Raw genomic sequence first — 24,431 nt, forward strand, 5'->3', positions numbered from 1 at the left:
CAGTCGGTCTGTATTGGTTTGGCTTCTCTTAACACATGAACTTGCTAGTCTAATGCCAGCTTGGGAGTCTACATGAATTTCCCTCCTGTCTTTGACTGCAGTTTAGGCACTAATGGGGAAAAACATCCCCATTATTCTAGAATTGTTATATATTTTTTGCTCCCAGGCTTTCTGTTCTCCAGACCCTACCAAATATACTAACAAATAGGCACTAAATGATGTCTGCTGGAGCAAAGCGTGGATATCTGGCCTCAGTGACACATGGATCATTGCCATTTTTCAAATGACACTCAGCTGCAGAAGAGTGGGCATCATTGCCTTAGCACATGCCTAATTTTGAACACATCAGTATTTCCACTAATGTCAACCCAGCCATTTACATGTTGGAGCGACTGTCTTCTGGATGGTTCCCTAGATCTGATACAGTGCCTATATATTTAAAGTATACAGTACCTGGGTGAGACTGTCACTGCAAGGTGAGAGTTTGATAGAGCCTTCTGCAATGGCTCTTCCAGGTCTGTAATCTGCACAGAAGCCAACACCAGTATTGTAAAGCTGTAAGTAAAGGTTTATACTGAAATAAAGCACAATTAGATACAAACAAAATATCCTTCAGCTATATTTTTTGTGATTGTATCCCTTTATGACATGTTTTTGCTCATAATTGAGGCAATATTTTTTTCTTTCAGACTAGATCTTGCATATTGATCTTGCAAACTGATCTGATATAAAAGGCAGAGTCTCGCCAAAGGTCAGTGTTACCCAGTGAGTTCTGTTTAAGTTAGAGATACCCACTTCTGGTTTTAACTATCATGATAGTTAAAAGAAATCTGTCAAAATTTTTATGCTAATGGAAAATTGCACTTCAACTGGACACTGTAGTCAGAAAAAACCCAAGATATTCCAGAAGAAAAAAACATGTGACAATTCCTGTGATCCACACTCAGTTCTTACATTCTTCTCAAGCAAACTTTGATAATAAAGAACAGACAAAATAGTAAAAGGACACAGTAAAATCTGGCTACAGATAACAGAGTGTGACTTAATTAGTGGACCTTGTTGCCTTGTTGGGGAAAAATCCCTTCCAGTAAGGCTGCCTGGAATAAATTCGTATTTTAATGCATCGTAATTATCAACTTATGTGTTTTAAAAAAAACCATTGAGAATATTGCCTCCTGTACACAGTCAGCCAAGGAACTGCTATTGCTACCACCTCTGCCCTTGGGGGAAGCGCAGGACTGAAGAAATGCTTTTTTCTCTTCACGCACATGGGTCAGCACAGAGAGATCTCAGCTGCTGTTGCAGCTGCCATCTGCATGAGGCAACACAATCCTTTTCCTTTACTAATGGCACCTAAAGAACCTAAGGTTAGGATCCTCTGAGCTGTGACACTGAACTGACTCAGGCAATCTGCGTTCAGCTCCTGGCTGGCTTTCAATGTTTATGTGAGAATTTGGACCAGCTGTTTGTCTCCTCTGTCCTTTTCTTTCTCCTCCCATCCTTGTTGCATTGTCTGTTTGGACAATAAATGTTTCAAAGCAGGAACAGCCTCTTACTCTATGCTCACTGAGTTCTGAGTACATGGAAGTGATACTGGGGTCTTTGAACAATGCAAAAAAACACTAATCATTCTTTAGAGTGTGCTTTCTCTTACCTTGCCAGAGAATCTTGGTGTGTCCTCAGGTTGGGAGAGTTCAGGGTACACATTTGATATAAACCATTGGAAATTTCTACAGCCCAGTCTCTTCTGTAGCTGAAGGCGCTCACTGCAGTCTGGCTTCTCTGCCTTTATGGAGAAAGCATAGGGGCAACAAGGTTACTAGTGTATTTGTGTTAGAGATGCTAGAAGTGAAAATGACTACATAGGAATTATTTCTAGCACCTCTTCTATCCTGCATGTTATAGACATTGGTATGTATCTCTCATGAGTACGCAAAGGAGGAGGACCAGCTATAGCCTTCCTCCAACTTTGTGCTAAAACAGCATTTAGTATTGTGACGGAAGTAAATATTTCAGAAGTAGCATACACTGTGAAAATAAGTATTTCCTCTAAAAATGATTATTATACTGCAAGACAAGTCAGTCTTTGTCATCTTTTTAATTAAAAAAGTCAGGACCAAGTTTGATACTTGCTGCACTGAAATCAGTGGGATTGTATTAGATTGTAATTCAGTATAGAATTTGCCCCACTGATTAAAATTCAATTTCCTGGCCTTTAACAGCCCAAATTACCCAGTTATTGTCAGTCCTCCATGACCAGAGGATGTAAGTGATGACAGAATTTAGCCCAAAATATAGTCTATCACATTATTATCTGGCAGTTACTAAATCTAGTAAGTGAACGTGTTTTGTGGCTATAAAGGCGTTAAAACCTTTCCTATGATGTATGTGTTTTCTTGAATTATATACACACAATATCAACTCTCACCCTTCCTGGTAGCAACTCTGTTCTGAAAATAGACAAGTGCCTTCAATCCTTGGTGCAGCTACGGGCATCTGCACTGCAAAGGACTGACAGTCTGAATATTTGAGAGTGTTTAGCACTGAAGATGGCTAACAGGGTTCTGAAAATGTCTAAGCAGGTAACTGTCTAATCCTTCAGTTTCAAAACCACGCAAAACACTTTTCTAAATCTTTCAGTGCCCAAACACTAAAAATATCTCACCACCCTTAAGAGTCTCTCTCCTCTTTCTTGCCAGCAGTAGATCTCCCCCTTCATGTTTCTACTTTTTAAAAATGAAGTTTTGGATTCCAGGAAACTGGTCTGGGTTCCTATGTCAGAAATTAAAATTGGTAATATAAGCAAAGAATTGCCCGTAAATAACTTTCCTCAGACCAGATATTTCTCTGCATCCGTAAGAAAAAAAAGGATTTTGTGACATGCCTGGAAAACACTGACAAATGAAGGGCCTTGGAGATCAAGAGAGAAATATCAGTTTCTAAAGGCAGGGATTAATCATGCCATGTGGCACTGTTTGCCAGCCCCTGTAAGCTGCACAGGCAAAGCTCAACAGTTGCAATATGTTAAAGAGAACCTCATAGTTTAGTATCAGTCTTAGATTCAATAAGCATAACAACAAAGTTCAGCAATTCAGCACCACACAAACCTGTCCCCAAGAGGTTGTCTTGGAAAAGTGAAACAGAGAGGTAAAATGCTTCCCCTAAAAAGAAATGTTTCTCATGAGACTCTGCTTTGGCTGAAGAAGGCGATGGCAGTAAATCTCATTTTGTCATACTAGTTACAGTCTGCATTTGATGCCAAATAAATGGTGTAAATAATGTAAAGAAAGTTGTTATCCCTGTAAACCAATCTGAAGGGAAACTGTGCTTGTAAATTAAATAAACAAACCACACAAGAAAAGGAGAAAAAGAGACGGTGGCTGAAACAGTAGAGAGCTGGGAAGAGCCTTATCCATCTGCATTAGCGCTCACACCGCTGGCATCCTGGCCAGGATGCGATTCAGACCCTAAAACGGGAAGACTCATAAAGCAACCTAAAGGGGGGTGACGAGTTATTTTCTGCAGCGGGCAATGCCGGCGGCCGAGGCTCACGGAGATTTTTGTGGTGGCCAACAGGTGGCTCCGCTCACCCTCTCAGCGCGATAAATCCCCGCAGGGCCCGTCTGCAGCTGAGCGGCAGTAATGTCGCTGCCTGCTTGCGTCTTTTGAATTACATCCCGCTGCACTGACACACACTGAAAATATTGGCTGTGAAAGAAAGGAACAGAGAAAAGGGCCTTTTATGTTATGGTATGCTGAGCACAGGGATCGTAAAATTGATCATTTGAAGGAGCATCATGCTTAGGAGTACTAAAAGTATTCTGGCTAGAAGAAACTCTCAGGCAAAAGGTCATGGTGCTTAGAGCTAGTAAACTATCATTGCTGGCTGTAGTTTTTAGTACAGAAAATTGCTTCTGAGTTGACAAGAAAGGCCTTCAGGAAATTATTAAATGATTTAAAGACCTAACAGCCCATCTTAAAAGACTTGGCCTAGCATCCTCCTTGCAATTACATGGTTGTAACCCTTGTGAGTCAATTGATGAACTTCTGGCCAGTGGAGTTCAAACCGACAACACAGACAAGGAGGGAGAAGCTTTTTTAAAAAGTGAAAATAGAATAAAAAAAGGAACGTGATAGCCACAGACTCTAGGATTAGCATAGCAGGCTGACTGGAGAGGCAGATCCACTGGTGGAGTGTAAGGAGGTCAGGCTAGGTGACAGGAGAGAAGCCATGCTGACGCACAGCCCTTTTCCTTTCCCCACTACAATGCAGCTCGTGCTGGATCTGGCTTTCTTAGACGATGGCCAGCACTGCAGTGACTGAGGCATGCAGGACTGAAATGCAGGAGCAAAACTGAACAGGAAACTTTGCACAGCACCTACCCATGCTCTGCCTAACTGTTTTCAGCGAATCTTTTTCTCCTTAAAAGCACGGCATTGTTAAATGAACGAGAAGATGAATGGCATGTTTTCATTCAAAACTGCTCACAAGTTTGTCCACTGCCTTGTAGGAGAGGATATCATTACAAGGAAAGGTACTGGAGCCAGAGAATTCCTGAGAACTGCAGCAACATTAACAACTTAACATTATTAACAACTTAACATTAACAACATTAACCACAGCTGTATGACACCCAATAAACAAACATCCACTGGTTTGTAATACATGGGATACACAGTCCCTTGACCGACCCTGATCTGCAATGGATTATACAGTGGCTTAAAAACAAGTGTGGCTGTTCTGTAGTCGTTGGATGGTGTGTAGCATGCAGACAGTTCAAGTGTGGCTGCATGCTAGGGCTACACCTCACACCTGGCTGCAAGCCTGTCTTAGCGTACAGGCTAGTGGGAATCCAAATCCCTGGATGTCGGACTGCTGTCTATGCAATGCTTCTAATGAAAAAGTAACTTGTAAATAGTGGCGATGTTGAGACCTGACTTTCTCAGTTACAGACAGTTGCTTCTGGATGTCTGTCAGTTCAGCAAAAAAATCACCTTTTTTGTCACCACTCAGATATGTTCCCTTCCAGTAGAAGAGACACCAGAGTTTGCCACATGCCCGTGAATATTACTGAATATCCTCATGAATCACATGAGGAAGACCTTCAGTAACGAAGAATGAATCCTCTAGGAGGGCCCTTTGAGCACGCAGTGCTACCAGCTTCCACCTCAGATGCACTGCAATCCTCCATGTACTATCGGTGGAAAAATAAATCACAGCTTGTTGGGCAAGCTGAAGAAGGAGTCATTTGGAGAAGGAGTCATACTCTAAGAGATTTGATAACTTCAGCAAACAACTCCTAGGCGCAAGTTTCTCTCTTTCCTTCCTGATCTGACAGCTCTTCCACTGGGTGGTTTCATAAAAAGACTATCCCCAGTACTATGCACATTGAATGTTTGAGTGCACACAGACACCTCTACCCCTATTCCACCCCCTTCACCTACCTCAATGCACACTCCTTCCTCAGAAACAAACCACTACAGATGTCTTTACCTTGCTGATTAAGAAAGCCACTGTGTCGTGCTTGTAGAAGTTCTCTTTAAAAGAGCCCAGCCAGGTCTCTGCTAGTCGGATTTTGTTCCTCACAATGGCCTCTTCATAGGAGAAAGCACGGGGAAAGTGATTTCGATAGACATGCCCAACTCGGGAGCATGGAATAATTTCTACAGAGCCACCACAGAGCCAGGTCTGAAACACAGGTGAAGGCACAAAAAGAGATTACTTTATTTAGATTACCTTTATCTGAAAAGGAGAAGCTCCTTTACTATAGACTCCGCCTCAGTAAATCCTAATCTGCATGTTGCTGGAAACAGCAGGAGCATTATTATGTGCTTTTTCATACACTGTTCCCCACAGATACAGAGACAGAGAGAAGACACTGGGCAAGACAGACCTTTGATTTGAGCCAGTATGGCTATATGCTTGTATGTTTTTCTGTGCACAAACAGTACAGCGTAGTGAAGAAGCCTGGGGGCACACCTTCTTTTGTCTGGGACATTAAAGACTTTATACCCTTTGTGTCTGCAATTTTCATTGCTTTTTAATATCAGTTACTCTTTGTATTCAGCAAAAATCAATGCAAACAATTTAATATAAACAATTTGGTATTAAAACTACAGGTTGGCAAAGAAATAAAGCTACTCTCCCTTTGGTGCATGTTACATGGCAAAAAGAAGAGGCAGCTTTCAGAAGGTGCCAAAACCAGTGACTCTGTCCTCAGGCAGATAGTGATAGCCAGTGAAACTTCCTTCTCCTGACATAATGCTCCTAACTCACAGCAGCTGCATGTTCTTGTATAGTCCTGACAGATCATGGAGTACGGGGATAGATTTCTGCGAGGAAAGTGATATTCTCCATACCCCAAGATATTCTGCACTTAACTGCTTTTATAAATTGCTTCTTGCCTTTTCATTCAGGTTCCTTAAAAGCCTAATAGTTACCAGAGCTTAATGTTTTAATTAAGGTTCTTACCCTTATAGATAGCTCCAGATTTTCTGCTCCCCATATGGTCATGTCAGAATCATAAGCTCCAGTGTTTTGGAAGTAATGTCGATCCATGGCCACCACTGCACCAGCTACCACAGGACTCCTGTGTAGAAAACAGTTTGGAAGTGAACACCTTCAGTTTTGGGTAGGGAATTATGTGAAGGATGAAAATCCTGCCACTTCCATAGAGATAGTATTGCGAAATGATTGAATACTACTCCATATAAGCTTGAATGAATTGATTATCTAACCAAAAGAAAGAACAACTGAAACTGAATTCTAGGATTTGCTTGGGGAAGGGAGCCAAGAGGTGAATTATTAAATAAAGCTCAGAACAGTGGGAAATGTTACATACATGTTGTCGTGGTTTAACCCTAGCCAGCAACTAAGCACCACGCAGCTGCTTGCTCACTTCTCCCCCGTCCCAGTGGGATGGGGAGGAGAATCGAAAAAAAATAGTTAAAACTCATGGCTTGAGATAAGAACAGTTTAATAACTGAAGTAAAATAAAATACAATACTCACAATAATAATAAAAAATACAATAATAATAATAATTGTAAAGAAAAGGAATATAACAAAAAAAGGGCGGGAAAAAAGAAAGAAATAAAACCCAAGGAAAAAAAAACGGTGACATACAATGCAATTGCTCACCACCCACTGACTGATGCCCTAGCAGCAATCCACCCCTCCCATCGAAACTGCTGAAGGAGAAGGTGAATCAAGTCAGTTTGCAGAGGTGAAAGCCATTCAGCTGGTTTTAGACATTGCTGAACGAGAAAAATGGCCAATACTTTATCTCTATACTGAGTCATCGTGGTGGCAAATGCTCTCTGGGGGTGGTTGCAGCAATGGAAGCAGAGTAACTGGCAACGCAGAGGTAAACCCATCTGGGCTGCCACATTGTGGCAAGATATTGCTGCCCGGCTAGAGAACCTGGTTGTGAAAGTACGTCATGTAGATGGTCATGTACCTGAGAGCTGGACCACTGAAGAACATCTAAACAACCAACAGGGAGACAGGGCTCCTAAGATTGAAGTGGCTCAGGTAGATCTGGATTGGCAACATAAGGGTGAATTATTTATGGCTCAGTGGGCCCATGATACCTCAGGCCATCAGGGAAGAGGTGCAACACATAGATGGGCTCGTGATCGAGGGGTGGACTTGACCATGGACACTATCGCACAGGTTATCCATGAATGTGAAACATGTGCTTGCAATCAAGCAACCCAAGTGGGTAAAGCCTCTGTGGTATGGAGGATGATGGCTGAAATATAAATATGGGGAGGCCTGGCAGATTGACTATATCACACTCCCACAAACCTGCGAAGGCAAGTGCCATGTGCTTACAATGGTGGAAGCAACCACCGGATGGCTGGAAACATATCCCGTGCCCCATGCCACGAACCGGAACACTATCCTGGGCCTTGAAAAGCAAGTCTTATGGCGACATGGCACCCCAGAAAGAATTGAGTCAGACAATGGGACTCATTTCTGAAAAAATCACATAGACACCTGGGCCAAAGAGCACAGCATTGAGCAGGTATATCACATCCCCTATCATGCACCGGCCTCCGGGAAAATCGAGTGATACAATGGATTGTTAAAGACTATCTCGAGAGCGATGGGTGGTGGGACCTTCAAACATTGGGATAGAGTTAATTTTCTTCATAGTAGCTAGTATGGGGCTGGGGTTAAACCACGACAGTCCTTTTTGGCACCCAACGTGGGACTTGAAGGGTTCAAGATAACGACAGGTTTGATTGGAATGTGCTAGATCGAATTTATAGCTGTTATTGCTGTTTAGCTATTAATTGGCAGGCTCCTGTGCTTGCCATGGGGCTTGCTTGCCTTACTGTATATTAGTCTAGTGCTCATTAGTGGCTGCTTTTTGCTTTTGCTGCTTGCTGTACTGCTTATTGTCTTACTCTGCTGTGCCTGGGAACATTTTGATAACATTCACGGTGATGGGCCTGGGCTGGCAGATGGCCAGGACATCACTGCTGTTTCTGTGCTGCTGTACTGGACAGGCTGGAACTCCAGTGTGAAGTCGAGTTGAAGGACCTGTGGATGAGTCCACGTAGGAGCAGGACACCCAAAGCATCTGTGGCCGTGAATAAGTCCACACCAGAGCAGGTACATCTCGAAGCATCTGTGGCTGTGGTTATGTCTGTGCCGCAGCACGTATACCTCTGAAGGGATTGTGGGCCAAGGATAAGTCCACACTGGAGAAGGTACACCTCAAAGCTTCTGCGGCTGTGAATAAGTCCGTGCTGCAGCAGGTACACCTTGAAACATCAGTGGCTGTGCAGGAGGTCATGCTGGAGCACCTCAAAGCATGTGGCCATGGATAAGTCCACGACAGAGCAGGTACACCCCTGGAGGGACTGCAGCCATGGGTAAGGCCATGTTGGAACAGGTTTACTTCTGAAGGGACTGTGGCTGTGGGTAAGGCCACGCTGGAGCAGGTATATCTCTGAAGGCATCGTGGCCCATGGAGAAGGCCACGCTGGAACAGGTGCACCTCAAAGCAACTGTGGCTGTGGATAAGTCTATGCCACAGCAGGTATACCCCTGAAGAGACTGTGACTCATAGATAAGGCTCCACTTGGAGCAGGTACTCCCCTAAGGGACTGCAGATTTTGGATAAGTCCAAGCCAGAGCAGGGGCAAGGGGAGGAGTTCATTGCAATGTTAAACCCAATGGTCTGGTCCAAGGGACCAGGGGGGGAGATTGTAATAGAAATATCTTTAAATTGTTGTAACCTGGGATTTGAGTTTCATGTTATGGGAATTACTATAGCAGAAACCCCTTGTTGCTAGCCAGGCTAGGAGCAAGGGGAAGAGTTCATTGCAATGTTAAACCTGATGATCTGGTCCAAAGGGACCAGGGGTGGAGACTGTAATGGAAATACCTTTAAATTGTTGCAACCCATGATTTGAGTTGCATGTTATAGGAATTACTATAGCAGGAACCACCTGAACCAATGAAGGACAAGCTTTACAAGAACCAGTGCAAGTGCAGCAGTGACCCAACCTGAGCTGGCTTTAGTGCCCAGTAACTCCATGCAACACACCACCTCTCCTGTCCTGAGTGGCCACCATAACGGATGGAGCCCAAAGTCATGGACTAAATGAACTCAGTGGACATTTTGTGGACATTTATGGACATTTTACAGACATTTCACAGAGGTGGTCCATAGACTAAGGGAATGATATCTGTGCATTATATCAAGTGATGGGAAGGGTGGTGGTGGTGGTTAATGAGGATATACTGGATAGTGTGAGACCCGAGCATGACGTAAATGGTATGTAATAGGGGGTGGAGAATGTACTGGTTGTGGCTGGGATAGAGTTAATTTTCTTCATAGTAGCTAGTATGGGGCTACGATCTGGATTTGTGATGGAAACAGTGTTGATAATACAGGGATGTTTTAGTTACTGCTGAGCAGTGCTTGCACAGAGTCAAGGCCTTTTCTGCTTCTCACCCCACCCCACCAGTGAGTAGGCTGGGGGTGCACAACAAATTGGAGGGGACACAGCTGGGACAGCTGACCACAACTGACCAAAGGGATATTCCATACCGTATGACATCATGCTCAGCATATAAAGCTGGGGGAAGAAGGAGGAAGGGGGGGACGTTCGGAGTTACGGTGTTTGTCTTCCCAAGTAACCATTACACGCGATGGAGCCCTGTTTTCCTGGGGATGGCTGAACACCTGCCTGCGGATGGGAAGTAGTGAATGAACTCCTTGTATTGCTTTGTTTGCACACACAGCTTTCACTTTGCCTATTAAACTGTCTTTATCTCAACCCATGAGTTTTCTCACTATTACCCTTTTGATTCTCTCCCCCATCCCACTGGGGTGGGGAGTAAGCGAGCGGCTGTGTGGTGCTTAGTTGCCGGCTGGGGTTAAACCATGACACATGTACACCCAAACCAACAGACAAACAGATAATGATTAAGACATCTCTTTTAACTCTGCATGATCCATTTTTTGCTTTCCCTACAAAACTCCACACCTTGTCTGGTCAGGTTGCATACTAGTTGTCTCAATGTGTGGAAAATATTTCTCATGTTGAAAGTATGACTGCAACCTAGTTAGAATGATTACTGAAGGCCAGACAAACTCAGTGTAAGCCAAAAACCTATCCCTTCAAAAAACATTAACTGAGCATATGCAAATAACCACGGCTCTCTTCTGTTAGATGGAAGATGACCCAAATTGTACTGTTTCGCTGCTGAGCTGAGTGGAGCCATATTGGCTGATGGACTGTTACCTGATAGGGCTGATGGGAGACTGTTGTGCCTTCTCTTCACGCTCTGGCACAGGTTCCCAATGAAAATCTAGTTTCCAATCAAAAACACCTCGATGCAGGCCCACAGAGTGATAGTATTGAAAAGTCTTCCAGTCTATGACATCTATGACAGGGGAGACGACGCTGTTTCTGAAAAAGACAATATCATTTATTTTCAAAGCCAAAGCACAAATTAAGTTCACTACTCTGGTAGTAAACAGTGGTTATCGTTTTTGACACTGTCAAGCACAAGCACGCCTCTGGATATTGAGTGCCTTTATTTTCCCTGCTGATAGAAGCTCAGGTGCTCAGTGCATGGGAATCCTGAGCCTGCAGTGAGGAATCTAAAGATCAATAATTTATTGATAACCTGTACCTTGCATTGCCATTTAAAGCTATTCAAGATTTTGCTACGAGTTAACCGTCAGAATTCTTATAAAGCTATTTCACACAGAGGCCCCAGCCTCTGATGTTATAGGCTCTGTATGAATGTAACGTTTATAGCAAAAGGTTATTTTGGCCTCACACGCTTCACCATCCTTTGATTTTCCTGTAGATGTTCCACACACTTCATGAGTTTGTCACTTCAGTTCAATGAAGACTGCACTTATCCTTATTTTGTTCTGCTGGTTGTTTTGCAAAAACATTTATCACTGAGTTCTTAAAACAGTTTCTGTTTGTATTTTATCACAAGCTTAAAATGCTCTTGCAAATGCACTGTCACAGTGTGGAATCTACTTTTAAGAGCCAGAACAGAGCCATTGCACTGTAAGCAGCAATCCTCCAATTCATTTCTAACTTCAGTTAAATTTGGATTATTCTGAGAAGAGGTATTAGACATTTCCCCATGGCAAACATGTCATGGTATTTCACAGTGTGCTTGTACATCATCTTGGAATTAACCGGCAGTTCGGAAGAGCCATCAGCGTTCCTTGTTTCCAGGTCAATGATGTATCACATTTGGAAATTTTCGGAGTATAAATGCAATGGTATTAGGGACTGCAGGAAAAAAAGTGTTGAAGAACAACATTATCCATTTCTTCTCTGTTATGCAAAAAGGATAGCCTCTGGTCTCAGTGTAAGAGCTTGCCTATAGACAGAAGGTCCTCTGGAGAAAAATTAGTAATATTCACTAGGGATTAAAGTACACTGGAAAAAATTACTCTTGTTCTAGAGTAAGAGTATCCATATAGGAAATTATTCTGGAGTAGCTCTTTCCCTAGAAAATAACTTCCTGTTAAAACTGAGAGAGAGAAATGAAGTGGTCAATTTGGGGGCAAAAAGTAGAAGGTTTTATCTCCTCTTTTAAACATTTATATCTTGGTCACAGATCACTCTTGAGAGAAATAGGCTTAAAACATAATACTGCCAATGAAGAAAGGTCATCTCAGAAGTCTCCAACGCAGTGAGCCCTTTGTACTTTTCCATGGCAGAGACCAGAACCAGCTGAGGAAGATGGTATCTCTGGGCGATGTTAATGTAATCTTGACATATCTTCTCTGCCTTTACAATCACTAGAGTAATGTTTTTTCAGTATCCAAGTGGGGGGAAACTCCAAATTTTGTTTTATCACAGTTGCCATTTCCTGTAGAGAATTTTAGAAGCCCATGGAGAAACAGAGAGTACTGATCATCAGTGAATTGTATGAAGATGAACTATGCAGAGGATAGTGTTAAAATGACTGTGTTATTCCTTTGTTTCCTAATAATAGCAGACTGTCCTATGATGAGCTAAAGGCAGAAAGATTTAAAATACAGAAGTGATTATATTTCTCCATTCAGGTGTAAAACCAGCCTTTGTAATATGTAATAATAGGCACTCCTAGAAACAAGCATTGGGTTTATAAATAGATGAGAAAAATTTTATGGTCACCTGCAACATTTGTAGGCATATACATTAAGGCAGTGATTTGCTGTCATTCTCCCGCAGGACTCAAGAAGAAATGGACAGAAATGATACTAAAAATAGTAAAGCTGATATCCTCCCCTGATTCTCTTGGTGATACCCCTGTGATATAGTTTTGTATCCAGGACAGGAACAACCACCTCAAACTCAAGCCAGCAGGAGCCTTTCTACTGAAAGCTGTATTTAACCTTTACTCACTAACAGCATGAAAAGGAAACTAACTGCTTCTAGAAGTTACTAAAAGGTAGTGTCCTGATGGACTCACACAAGCAGGTGTTTTTTCTTTGATATGCTGAGAAAAATCCATCTAACAAGTTAAATGGATTTTGTATGACTAAACTTCAAAAAAATGAAAAGTCACTGTAATTGTAATTTCTACAGCCTGCTGCATTCTCCAGTGTACGGCTATCTCTGACAACTGTCTGGTTAGGAGTGTAGTCGGAGTTGTATACCTCCCACCTCAGTTTGTTGCTACTTGCTGAAATGCATGCTATCTACTGCTACTTGTTTATTCATTCTCATCCAGACAGGACAGAGGAACTAATGACCCCAGAGTAGTTTATTTTACAATTTCAGAGTCAAGAGGGAAATATCAGGAGGGTGTATTTGACTGGAAGCCAGAGGAGGCAATGTAGACTAAACCATTCAAAAAACCTTGACCATGAAGACTAGACCACACGTGCATATCCAAGATAGTTCAGACAGAGACAATGCGAATACTCGGTTATGCTCAGATATATTCTGGATCACATATATTCTGGATCAGATGATCCAGACATTTCAGACTATCCTACATTTTCATATCATTTCAGCCATTTAAAACCTGTCCTTCTTTTTTGATCGACCTTAAACTTGTTGCCACTATAAAACTCCAAACTCCCATGATGCTTCTAGCATCAGTGCAATTGCTCATAAGAGTAAGCACCACAGTAGTAGTTCTTGTCGAAATAATCCTTTATTTTTAATTCATGCTTTTGCTTTGCTTGTTATTGGGCATTGATTCTTCAATGTCGTTCAAGAAAAATACCTGCAGTGATGTAACGGATTCTGATGGTTTGGAGACCAAGCAATTATCCAAACTATCTGCAAATTATGACATGGAAAGTTACAGTGTTTAAGACAGCTGAAAATAACTCACTGGATAGGTCACGTTCTACCCTGGCTAAATTCAACAATAAACCAGAACAAAATAAAATCTCATCTCCTTTCCCACAAAATCATACAGTACAAACTGATAACTGTGTTTTAGAGCTATTACTCTAGTAGCTCTTTCAGAATGCCAAGATTAACAGTTTTCAAGAGTATGTTTGTAAGTGTAATGCTAGATCTTCACCTAGTATAAACTGGTGTAGCTCTGCTGAAACCAATAGAAACACACCTTCTTAAAACTTTAAATATTGGGAGTGTCTTTCTGATCTGAAATAGAGGAATCCAGTAACTTTATCTTGTGTGAAAACTGGTCAATGCCCAATTTTAATCTTCATCAAGCAGTGTTTTACCTATCTTTTGGTATTAATGCTTTTTTTATAAAAGATCTGTTTTCTGCATATTCAGTGATGGTTTGATGTTTGTGTGGTTCTAAATGCAAATTTACAGCAGAAGGTAACTGAAAGTTGGAAGATGTTCTTAGCTATTCTTTTTGTTTTTAACTGGGTAACTGGCAGACAGTCAGCAGCTTCTCGGCACTTTGAAATGAAACACACACTGGCAAACTACTGCTAATTTTACCCTGTGGAATCCAAGGAAAGGAAAAAACAGGAAATTCAAATACAACTAGCAGCAAGGCTTTGAACCGTTTGACTAATTTGTGAATATTTCAAATGCTTGGAACACACATGAACTACAAAAGGTCACAATTCCATGAAAAAGAGCAACCCAAACAAGAATAATTTCCTGGTTTGGGATTTCTCAACCAAATACAATTGCAAATGAAATGTCTTCCCATGACCCTTTACAGTCACCGTGGACATTATGTTCTTTTCTATTTTTAGAATAAGTAACATGAGGAAAGGAAGATTTAATTAACACATCTGTTTTGAAGCTTTAGATACACTGTTTTTTGAAAGTGCTTTTTATTGATTTATACTTTCTTTTCCTGGGAAGGGAACAGATTTTAATCTGTTTAAATCCCTCTTTAAATAAGGAGGAACAAAAAAAAAACAAACATGAAAATGATGTATTTTCCTCAACCAGTTTCAGAGTGGATCATTCCCTGCAAAAATGAGATAGATAGGAAATCCAGGCAGTCCAAGTTCTCTGGCTCTGCACATAGTCAAAACTTCAGTACGTAACTGAGAACCCAAGCTGGTTCCACAGCACGCTGCATTTTCACTGAAAGCACCTTGCTGGCTGGCTGAAGTCTTCAGGGAAATAGTAATGCAAAACATTTGAAATTAGATGGGGTTAATAAAAAGATAAAATGCAGTCATCAGGAACGGTAAAGCTATGGTATAAAGGATTACTTAAATACTGCCTTACAGACCAACTCTAGACTAATTTAGGGCACGTGAACAGACTCCTTGAATTGATGGACTACTCATATGCTATGCACTAAACACATACTTCAAATCTCTGCTAGGCAGAGTGCTAAGGAATGCTTTATTTAAAAAAATATATCTTTTGAACGTGTCTTTTTTGTTAAAATGTTCAAATTTGTATGTGGGGTACCAAAATCTGTAGGAGCGACCAATACCTTTTTACACTGGACAGTCAGGGCACCGTGCCATCAATTGTGCCTAAATCCTCATTGCTCCTACTTTTGGCAGTAATATTTGCTTTTGGCTTTAGATTCTCGTCTTCAGTTTCTTTACCTCAACTTCTTTAAAATAGGTCACCTACTGATCCTGATCAACTGTGAAAGATTGTAAAGAGGTAGCATACCTTCACATAACATACCATGTAAATGCAGAACATTAATTTACTGAATTTGAAATGAGTGTTATTGACAAATGGAGGATATAAAAGGATCAGGCAAAAAGAGAAGTCCCAGGAAGCAGGATGTTATATGTGAAGTATATGGAAGGTTTTCAAAACAAGGAGAGTAGCACGGAAATGCATGCTCAGATGCTGGGGTTGTGTGGGCCCTGGATGGAAACATCATGCTTCCCTGAGCCTGTGAGAAGGTAGAAAACAGATGGCATATGTACTTGGTAGCTCGAAAAGCTGGGGTACGGGCCACTGAGAAGTGGAGAATCAGATGAAAAGAGATGAAGGAGCTGTTCAACTTTAGTGCAAAATATTTCCCTTCTCTCTAGTGTATTACTATGGTAGAGTAGAACCACACAGAAATTTTCTGGACAGCAGAACTCTGTTTCTATTCCTGTATCCACAAGCAGAAGCTCCCATTCACTCCTGAATGGGAGCAAACAGCCGATGAGATACCTTTCCACTGCTATGTTCATTTCTTATTCTGTTTAACAGCATTTTCATTAAAGATTAGTGACCTAGAATCACAGTGCTAAGTAGAGGCACTTTGAATTTTAGAAACTAGATAGGCTTCTTTTAATAATATCACAGGCTTCTGTTTCCTAATGTAATATTTGAGCTGTGGTATAGGCAGTGCAGCAGCACAGAGGGAAACAGCCCTTGCAACGAGGAGCAGCGGAAAGGTCCTAAGGGCAAGCTACCCCTCTGCCACAGCTATGGCGCCCATGCCTTTTTTAGAGGTGGAATTCCTTGTCAAGGATATAATCAAGACTCATTTTGCTTTCATGCAGTATTCTCAGGAACCACGCTTTGGATCTTTTTTTTAAAAACCATCCCTCTTCAGCATGATGGTCACTGTTTTTAGGTTAAAGGAACAACCTTTTCAAGGCTTCATGGCACAGTTCATTATATGCCCCCTCTGCCTTTCACTGCCTTTGGACCGAATACAAAATAGCAGCTGTGTCCTGCAATCTCCTGGAAAAGGCAAACCCCTCAAAAGACGACTGTAATAATTGCACAGCGGCATTACTATGCACCATGCTACTCACCCGGAATTATCCTGGAACACAAACAGTTGTCAAATGAAATGATCTGTGGGGCATCTCATCTAGTTTTCTAATGTTGTCCAGGTGCCTATGGTATTCATCCTTGAATAATCAAAATGTCAAGAGATGCTTTATAAACCACTGAACCATTCTCTAGGCGATATACTAAGCTGATGCACAGGTTCCCAGCCAATTTGTTACGTATGGTTCACAGAACTAGTCCCAATCAAGGTGCCCATAAATGCATGTGTAATGATTTTAGAAAGACTTAATACTTTTTGGGAAAATAATTTTGATTGGGTTAGTGAATAAAACTATCACGTAGGGAGATGAAATGTCATCACCCAGAGCAAGTCAAATATCTGTCAAATATTTCCATACCTGTAAAATTGGGATAATTTTTCTCATGTTTGTCCTGACTGTCATTACCACAGGCTACTAAGAACTGGGGGTATCTCCCTTTTAGTGAGTATGTTCAACTCACAGTGAGGTCTCAGTTTGGGCAAGGATCTCTCGGCATCGCTCTAAGACAGGTCACAATAGTAGTGGTAGATCTGATCAGGAGTCTAGAAAATTAGGCTTAATCACAATTTTCAAAGTTAAAATCTCCCTCCAGCTCTGCTAAGCTCCTGCAAAGGTTTGAGCTTTGGAAAGGCTGCATTTTTCCTGGCCAGCAAACAACTCACTCACTCACTCTAGCTGATTGTTTTCCCATCCTCTCTCTCCAGCAAAAGTGCATGAGTTGCAGCTTGATTGGTACATTAAGGAGAGGAAAGATGGATATTTCACCAGTCACTGTAAGCTTTCCTTCACTGTACTTTCCTCATTTGGGTAGTCTCAGGGAGTGCACATGATTCAATTTAACAGCTCCTCAACTGCTAAATGAAGCCAAGTTGACTATGCTAATGCTTTACATTTCCATAGTGATCTCCATGCAAGCATTACAAGCAATTTAGGAAATATCATGAATTAACTTCCTTATCAGGTCAGTGTTATTATCACCATTCTTCAGCTGGGGAAAGAGGGACAGTGAGGGAAAGTGATTGCCAGATGCCTTAGAGCATGTCTTCCCTGTGCACTGGAGAATGGCACAGGTTCTCCACGCTAGCAGTGACAAAGCTTCTAGGGTCAGACACAGTGAGTGGTACAGCATACAGAAAGGGATAGCTTAGCCCATACTATTATCCAAACGCTCTTCCACCTTTGCTCCATTAATCCAATTAGCCATTAGCTAACTCAGTGTTAAATTCTGCCCTCCTGGAGCAATGAATGAGCATATGGGCCCTATAGAGGAAGAGAATCCCTTTCTCACTCCCTAGTGACAGTGCTACAGAAATTTCAGAGCGATAGTAGGCTTGGTGGCTTTGCATTCCCTCAGCAGGGATAATTTTTGACAGTGAATCACTACACTTGTGGTGGGGTCCTAACTTCTCTCTTGCCATTGTAATTCTCCCTTCACTATAGCTCTCCTCTGAGACTTTTTGTAACTCTTCATTTCAGCAATACAGCCTTGAATAAGTACTGGCCAGCTGATACAGATAGGAGTTTTGCATGAACATCAACAACAGACTATAGCTCAAGGCAGAAGAATCAAGAAGTATATTCATAATAAACCATCTAATAAGTCAGCAGGCAAAAAATAATCTGCTTTTCCAAGAAGGGCCTTTTAGAAAATAATATTCCTGACATCCTATGGCAGCATTACTCTTGCTTTCAGTATTCTTAATGTTTTCATCAGAATGATGTAATCATTTCTAAAAACTCACATTAATTCTCCTATAAGGAAACATAATCAGCCATAAAAGCAGCTTGTTCCAGTGTCTGGGAACAGCCTTTGAAGGTCTTTAGTATGACTATTTAACGGTCTGGTAAGAGTTTTAAAGATTTTTTTTTCTTGTACCCCCTCTAGCAATTACTAATTTTTTCCCAAGTGGCCTATGGGTAATGATAGACAAGTTAATGTACAAATTTTTCTTTCAGAAAAGTCCCTTTAATAAAGGATTTACTGCCATGTAATTCTTGAAACATTTGCAGTGATTTAATCTCTTTGAAGGACTTGGGGACTGCACAGATGAGCTCAGCTGTACCTTAGAGAGCAGGCTCGAGCACCAACCTAAACATGAATCTGTATCTTCCTCTGTCAGTTTGCTGTCAGTGAAAGTATCTGTGATTAGCTAGAACTGTCTAGGCTGCCCAGAAAGTCTATTTTTTCCGTGGAACAGAGACAGCACAGGTGACATTGGTATGTAGCCAAACTGGCTCAGGAGGACAGAGCATTTTATCCTTGGCTTCATCACCGAGACAGCTACAAAGTAAAAATGATGGAGTCTTGCAGTAGTTTCTCTGGTGGATGTTTGCCAATTTGCAAACAGCTTGAGACTGCAACCTTTTTAATTCAGACCACCAGGAAGCCTTCTTATAGCTCTAACTGGATACAAACTCTGACAGTTCAGTGATACTAGGTGTGAAGTGAGGGTTATCAGCTGTGTGACCTATCCTGCTTCCCACATATCAGAGTGATGCATGTGGTGATAAGGTAGAAAATAAAAGCAATGTGACCAGAAGGAAGAAGGTAACCAAGAGAGGATAAAAAAAATACCCAAATCTTTCCAAGTACGTATCTTTCACCAGAAATTAGCATAGGCAGAGAGCTCAGAGGTCACGGGGATATTTACCGGTTGGTGGACAGCCTGGCTAGGAGGGGTTCCAGCCAGCCCTTCTGACATTCACAGTGTGAATCCATGAAGACAAGCACGTCCCCAGTTGCCCGTGCAGCTCCTAGCATCCGACCTCGGATAACTCCAAGCCTCTTGTTGCTCCGGATAAGTTTCACACCGTCCAACTTAGAGATGTATTCACTCAGAGCTGACTTCAGAGGCCCTGTCAGAAACAGAACGGTCACTGAAATGTGTTAGCTTTGATTCAAGCTATTATAGAAAAGCAACAGGTAGTCGGAGATGCTACTTCTTGCTGGTAAAATGTTTTGGGGGCATTTGTTTTACATGGCCAAGTAGGCCATGTTCCCAATATTCCCACAGCAGCATAATGTCAGAGAGAAGCAGAGACTAATGGAAACTGAGATTCACTAGGTGTGAAGCTATTCCTGTGGGAAACTTAATAGCCTCCTCTCCTGTTTTCAGCAAAAGGTGGATGCTCTCATCATCTCATAAAAGGCGCAGATCAGAGTGAGATACTACAGGTGTTTGGCTTTCCCAAGCACTTTGGATTACTTTAGCGATGTGGAGTTTTCCACTCTACACTTCAACCGAAGTCCAAGTCTGGAAATTATTACAGCAGATCTGGTCCAGTGGGAAGGCTAAGATTTGCATGCTGTGAACTTATTTTAAAGTAAGAAAGTTCAGAGTGATTGGAAATGATGGGGAAAAAAGAAACATATTTCAAAATTGAAAGGCTAAGCTGAATTCTAGGGATGGAAGAGTGAAACCTGGCAGCCAGCTCAGGGCTCTGCTTAGCTCTCTTCCTGAGGGTCCTCTTTGCCTTCTACTCTCCTCACGCACTTCTTGGAGGAGGGCAGTTTCTTCCCTGAAGCTTTGGAAAAAAGAGCTCACATACAGAGAAATGGGGGCTACCTTGCTGGCTGAGATCGTCGACTAGGATGATATCCTTGAGGGAGGCCTTTGGGGCTGTGTCCATAATGCTGTGCACAGTTCTCAGCAGAGTAGACCAGGCTTCATCATGGAAACAGATGATGACACTAGCAGTAGGCAGACTGGAGTCATATTCTTGCTGTAGGCATCTGCATGGGATCAAAGGAAGGAGACACTGGAAACACTGGTACAAGTGCCTACTTTTTTCTCAGAGCAAAGTTGTAAAATACACCTTAACCTTCAGGGATGGAAAGCAGTTTAAGATCTCAGCTCACTTCTAATGAAGAAAAGGAAGTATTAAGGTGTCCAAGACTGGAACACAAAGTGAAAATACAGAAAGGACACTATAAAAACTAAAACACAAAAAGAGGAAAGTTTTGCTGTGTTCTGGGATACCTTTTTCTGCTCCGGCTACTTCAAAACACAGAGCTCAAACAGAAATGGTCCAGAAGGCAAAGAAAAACTGAAAAGACAATTAGACAAAGCAGAGAGTGGGATAAAGCAGGTCAGTCAGCCTCCACCAATTTCCACATTTTGTCAAGTAACAGAGAAAAAAGCAAACTGAAATGCAGTACCTTTAAGACTAACAAGTAAAATAACTCATCTGCACAACAGATCAGTATACCTGTGGACTGCCTGACCAGGATCCTAGTGAATGAAGCCAACATCTCAGTCCTGTACAGGAAAGAAATGGATCCTTACATGGGCAATGAAAACAAATATAGATACATTTAAGAAAGTAAATGTATTTTCCCTATAAAGTTTGTACAGGTTGCTTTTTCCACTGCAAACGAATCACTGATGAATGAGGCTCCCAGCTAGGTAGATTCTCTCTATGCCATTTTCTGCTACTTACTTTACAACTCCAGGTACTGACACAATCTACTGCAAGACACCTGGCTGCATGGGTCACTGTATGGCATTCCTAGAGATGCTCCAGAGTGCCAGCTGGGGCCCACGGCTCCTCAGTTCTCCATGGGGCCAAGATTTCACCCATGACATTGAAACAACTTCCGTGAAAATTACTGTGAATTAGATGTTGCTTTGACAACTCAAGCAGTTAAGAATGAAAAACACTTCCTATTCATCCTCACAGAAACTGTACATGAAAACTATAAACCCTTGTCAAACAATGCCTCTTTCATAAATGCAAGTAAAGGATCTATAAATCGCATTCACAACAAAAAGTGTTTTCTGATGTACCAGTCTTGGTTCAGAGACACGGGGACACTATACCGGCATGAGGATGCACATTTTCCAGAAAAGGCCTTCAAATGCCCGTCATAGAGATGCAAAGACTGTGCCTCTATCTCTGCTTTGCTTACATTAGAAAACACATTTTAAAATCTTTTCATTTCCTGAGTAGCAGTCATTCAGTTTCCTAACTCATTTAATCTCTAGTAGCAAGCACTTCTTCAAGGAATTACAGAATTGGCTGAATGTGGCCCATTGTTATTTCAGCATTTTTGTATTGCCAAGCAAATCATCACACAGATTTTACAGTGGTCGTTAAAAAATTAGCTACTCAGCAGAAGCTCATGTAAGGGATATCATTTAAATATTGCTATGTTTATTACCATTTTACTTAGTGCTTCTATTCATGGACTGAGGCCCTATGATGCTACACACTACCCAGACACAAAACTGTTTATCATTTAAGAGAATCCATAGTCTGAATGATTTAATAACAAATACAAATAAATGAATACTATAGATGCACTTCTGGTAATATAAATTTAAAATGAGCACAATTATAATAATTTATTATAGTTTATAATATTTCACATTAATATATTTTTGTATAGAGAGGCAAATTTTCTTGATTACGTTTACATTGTAATGAATCTATATTGTCCTTGGTTTACTAATTTTCTGTAATCAACAATACTGTTATTTCACAATTTTATATGGGATAATCGTTTACATTTTCAGCAGGATGAAGAAAAGGATCCTCTCACGACTTGGCAGTGTTTGTATTTTCAGGCAGAAGAATCTAGAGGTAATTAAGAAAAGCGAAGATCTGATGCAGTCCTTTTACTACCAGGTAGCTTCCAACCAGGAACATTCAGTACAGCTATAAGCACCTACATTTTGCACCATAATGCTACAATGCCTTGTTGCTAGTACTGTGCAAGTTATAGCAAGAAAATAAGGCTGTTGTGGAATTTTAATTGGAAAAGAATTGAAAATAACTATACTTGAATACATAACCTAGGTGGCGAGTGTTTAGTTGCCATGGAGATTGGCGAAGACTTACTATATAGATATCTAATCTTCAGAAAAATGCAAAAGGGCACTGGTATACAGAAATACCTTCCCTGTAATTTGGAGCAGTTTCATACACTGTCCATCATAAACTGGCATTTCAAAAAGTCAGGGCTGTGACTGATATGAGACACAGTGATTTAATCTGATTTGTGAAAAATAAGGAATTGTCACATGCAGCAATGAACAGGAGAGCACTTCTGACACGGCAAAGGCACTGCCAACAGGGACTCCCATTCGCCTTCAGGAAAATGTCTCGTTGAGATTCAGCTCCCAACAGCGCTCAAGTGGAAGCTGTACTTTTCTAATGAAACTTAAAACCTTTTTAGAAACATTGTGAGTTTCTGTTTGCCTGGATACATTTGACACTCAAGCCCAAGAGAGGAAAACAGATCTTTTTCCGGGCAGAACCTCCATCATATAAGTCACAATGGCAGGCTTGATTCGGGTCCACTGTCCCAGGAGGGTGTCAACGGCAGCTGGACCAACCAATAGCAGCAAAAAGCACTCTGAGGGATGAAGGTACCTCAGAGGATGAGCCTCGATGCGGAAGAACAACTTTTTAGTACAACTGGACAAGTTATTAGGCTTTTTCACCCAGAAACCCTGGCTGTGTCAAAACAGGTACTCGAAGTCAATGGGGCAAAACAAGGTACCTGATTCATCTGTCGAGGTGTGTTCTACTGTGGGATCAGTAGGAGTGCTGGAAGAGACCGTTTTATGCATCTGCTTTCTGAAAAGTAGCATAAAACATTCACCTGGGAAGGCATGCAAAGAGATGTGGGTTATGTTAGAAGCTGGGGTTGGGTGAGAGAGATTTAAGTATCACTTTCCAGGTGAGGAAGTTGGATCCTGGGCTGTCAAGGCACAGCACAGCCCGCAGGCTCCGGTTTATTTCCAGCAGAGCTCTGTGCCCTTCACGTAAGAAGAAACTGTAGTTATGCTGCCCATTGTTCCAACGCAAAGCACAACAGACCTCTTAATGTGATTTTCTAAGGAACAGCAGCTAAGTATATCTTATAGCATTTACCTTACATTTTACACTCTAGTTTAAGAGTAAACATGAAATGTGCAAGTGTGAAGTTTGGCCAGCCTTATTTTACACAGTGCTTCACAATTAGTAGGCGTAGCTTCTGGTGTGAAGAATTTGCCATCTAATTTAAAGTGAAATGAGACAGACTGAGTCCATGGAGCTAACTCACTGAAATGCCTCTAACTGGTTGGGATCTCTCTAACTAAATAATAAGAGACATTACTAGGAACAACATGATTCAAACAGAATAGAGTAATAGACAATCTGATTCATTACTGGTTCGCTTTCATTTTACACTGCTATAAAACTGGACTGACATAGTTGTGAACTAGGCCCCCAGAGTAAATTACACCTAAAAAATATCATTGTGGTTTGTGTGTTGTGCCATGAAGGACAGGACTGTCTTAGAAGTAGACCTCTGCTGCAGGTTCATGATCTGGATTTAGATCTGAACAACTGCGAAGCCTCAAATGTTCAGATCTGTGGTTTCAATCTGGGCTCTATAAGCTGTGGTGTTGATAGCTCTTTAGGTTGTAACTAGTCAGACAGGAAAATCCATCCAAGAGCTCCGAGACCATGGCTTAAATCTTACCGAGATTAGTATTAACTAAACCTGTCTCTTGTTGGATGGTCCTTCAGCTGCCAAAATAAAACTGTTTTTTGGCTCACATCACAGGCAGTAAACCAGAGTCATCATTCCTCCTTTGAACATTACATAGTTCAAAGAGTTGCCAGTGAAGCATGGTGAAAAATAACTTAAATAATACCAGCATTTCATTATTCAATGGAATTACCCAACTTAACACTGAACCTAGTCAGCAAGTGTAGAAAACACAGTTTCATTTCTCTTTCCTTAAGATTGTCC

At 41.4% G+C, this 24,431-nt stretch overlaps 1 protein-coding gene across 3 annotated transcripts in view; it reads right to left on the bottom strand.

Annotated features, from left to right (window-relative positions):
- GALNT15 (polypeptide N-acetylgalactosaminyltransferase 15) overlaps positions 1–24,431 on the bottom strand; it is a 31,008-nt gene that overhangs the window by 3,975 nt on the left and 2,602 nt on the right. For 2 of the 3 annotated variants that reach the window (XM_050891915.1, XM_050891914.1), the window contains 7 exons: positions 20,251–20,417; positions 19,336–19,540; positions 10,767–10,934; positions 6,473–6,590; positions 5,495–5,689; positions 1,655–1,786; positions 454–555 (listed from right to left, as the gene is read on the bottom strand). In XM_050891915.1, the coding sequence (XP_050747872.1) occupies positions 454–555; positions 1,655–1,786; positions 5,495–5,689; positions 6,473–6,590; positions 10,767–10,934; positions 19,336–19,540; positions 20,251–20,417 (1,087 nt within the window). Of the gene's footprint in view, positions 1–41; positions 45–453; positions 556–1,654; positions 1,787–5,494; positions 5,690–6,472; positions 6,591–10,766; positions 10,935–19,335; positions 19,541–20,250; positions 20,418–24,431 lie in introns of all 3 variants that reach the window. The other variant, XM_050891916.1, reaches the window with a different exon arrangement.

The sequence above is a fragment of the Gymnogyps californianus genome, chromosome 2 (assembly GCF_018139145.2).
Source record: "Gymnogyps californianus isolate 813 chromosome 2, ASM1813914v2, whole genome shotgun sequence".
Classification (NCBI taxonomy): Eukaryota; Metazoa; Chordata; class Aves; order Accipitriformes; family Cathartidae; genus Gymnogyps; species Gymnogyps californianus.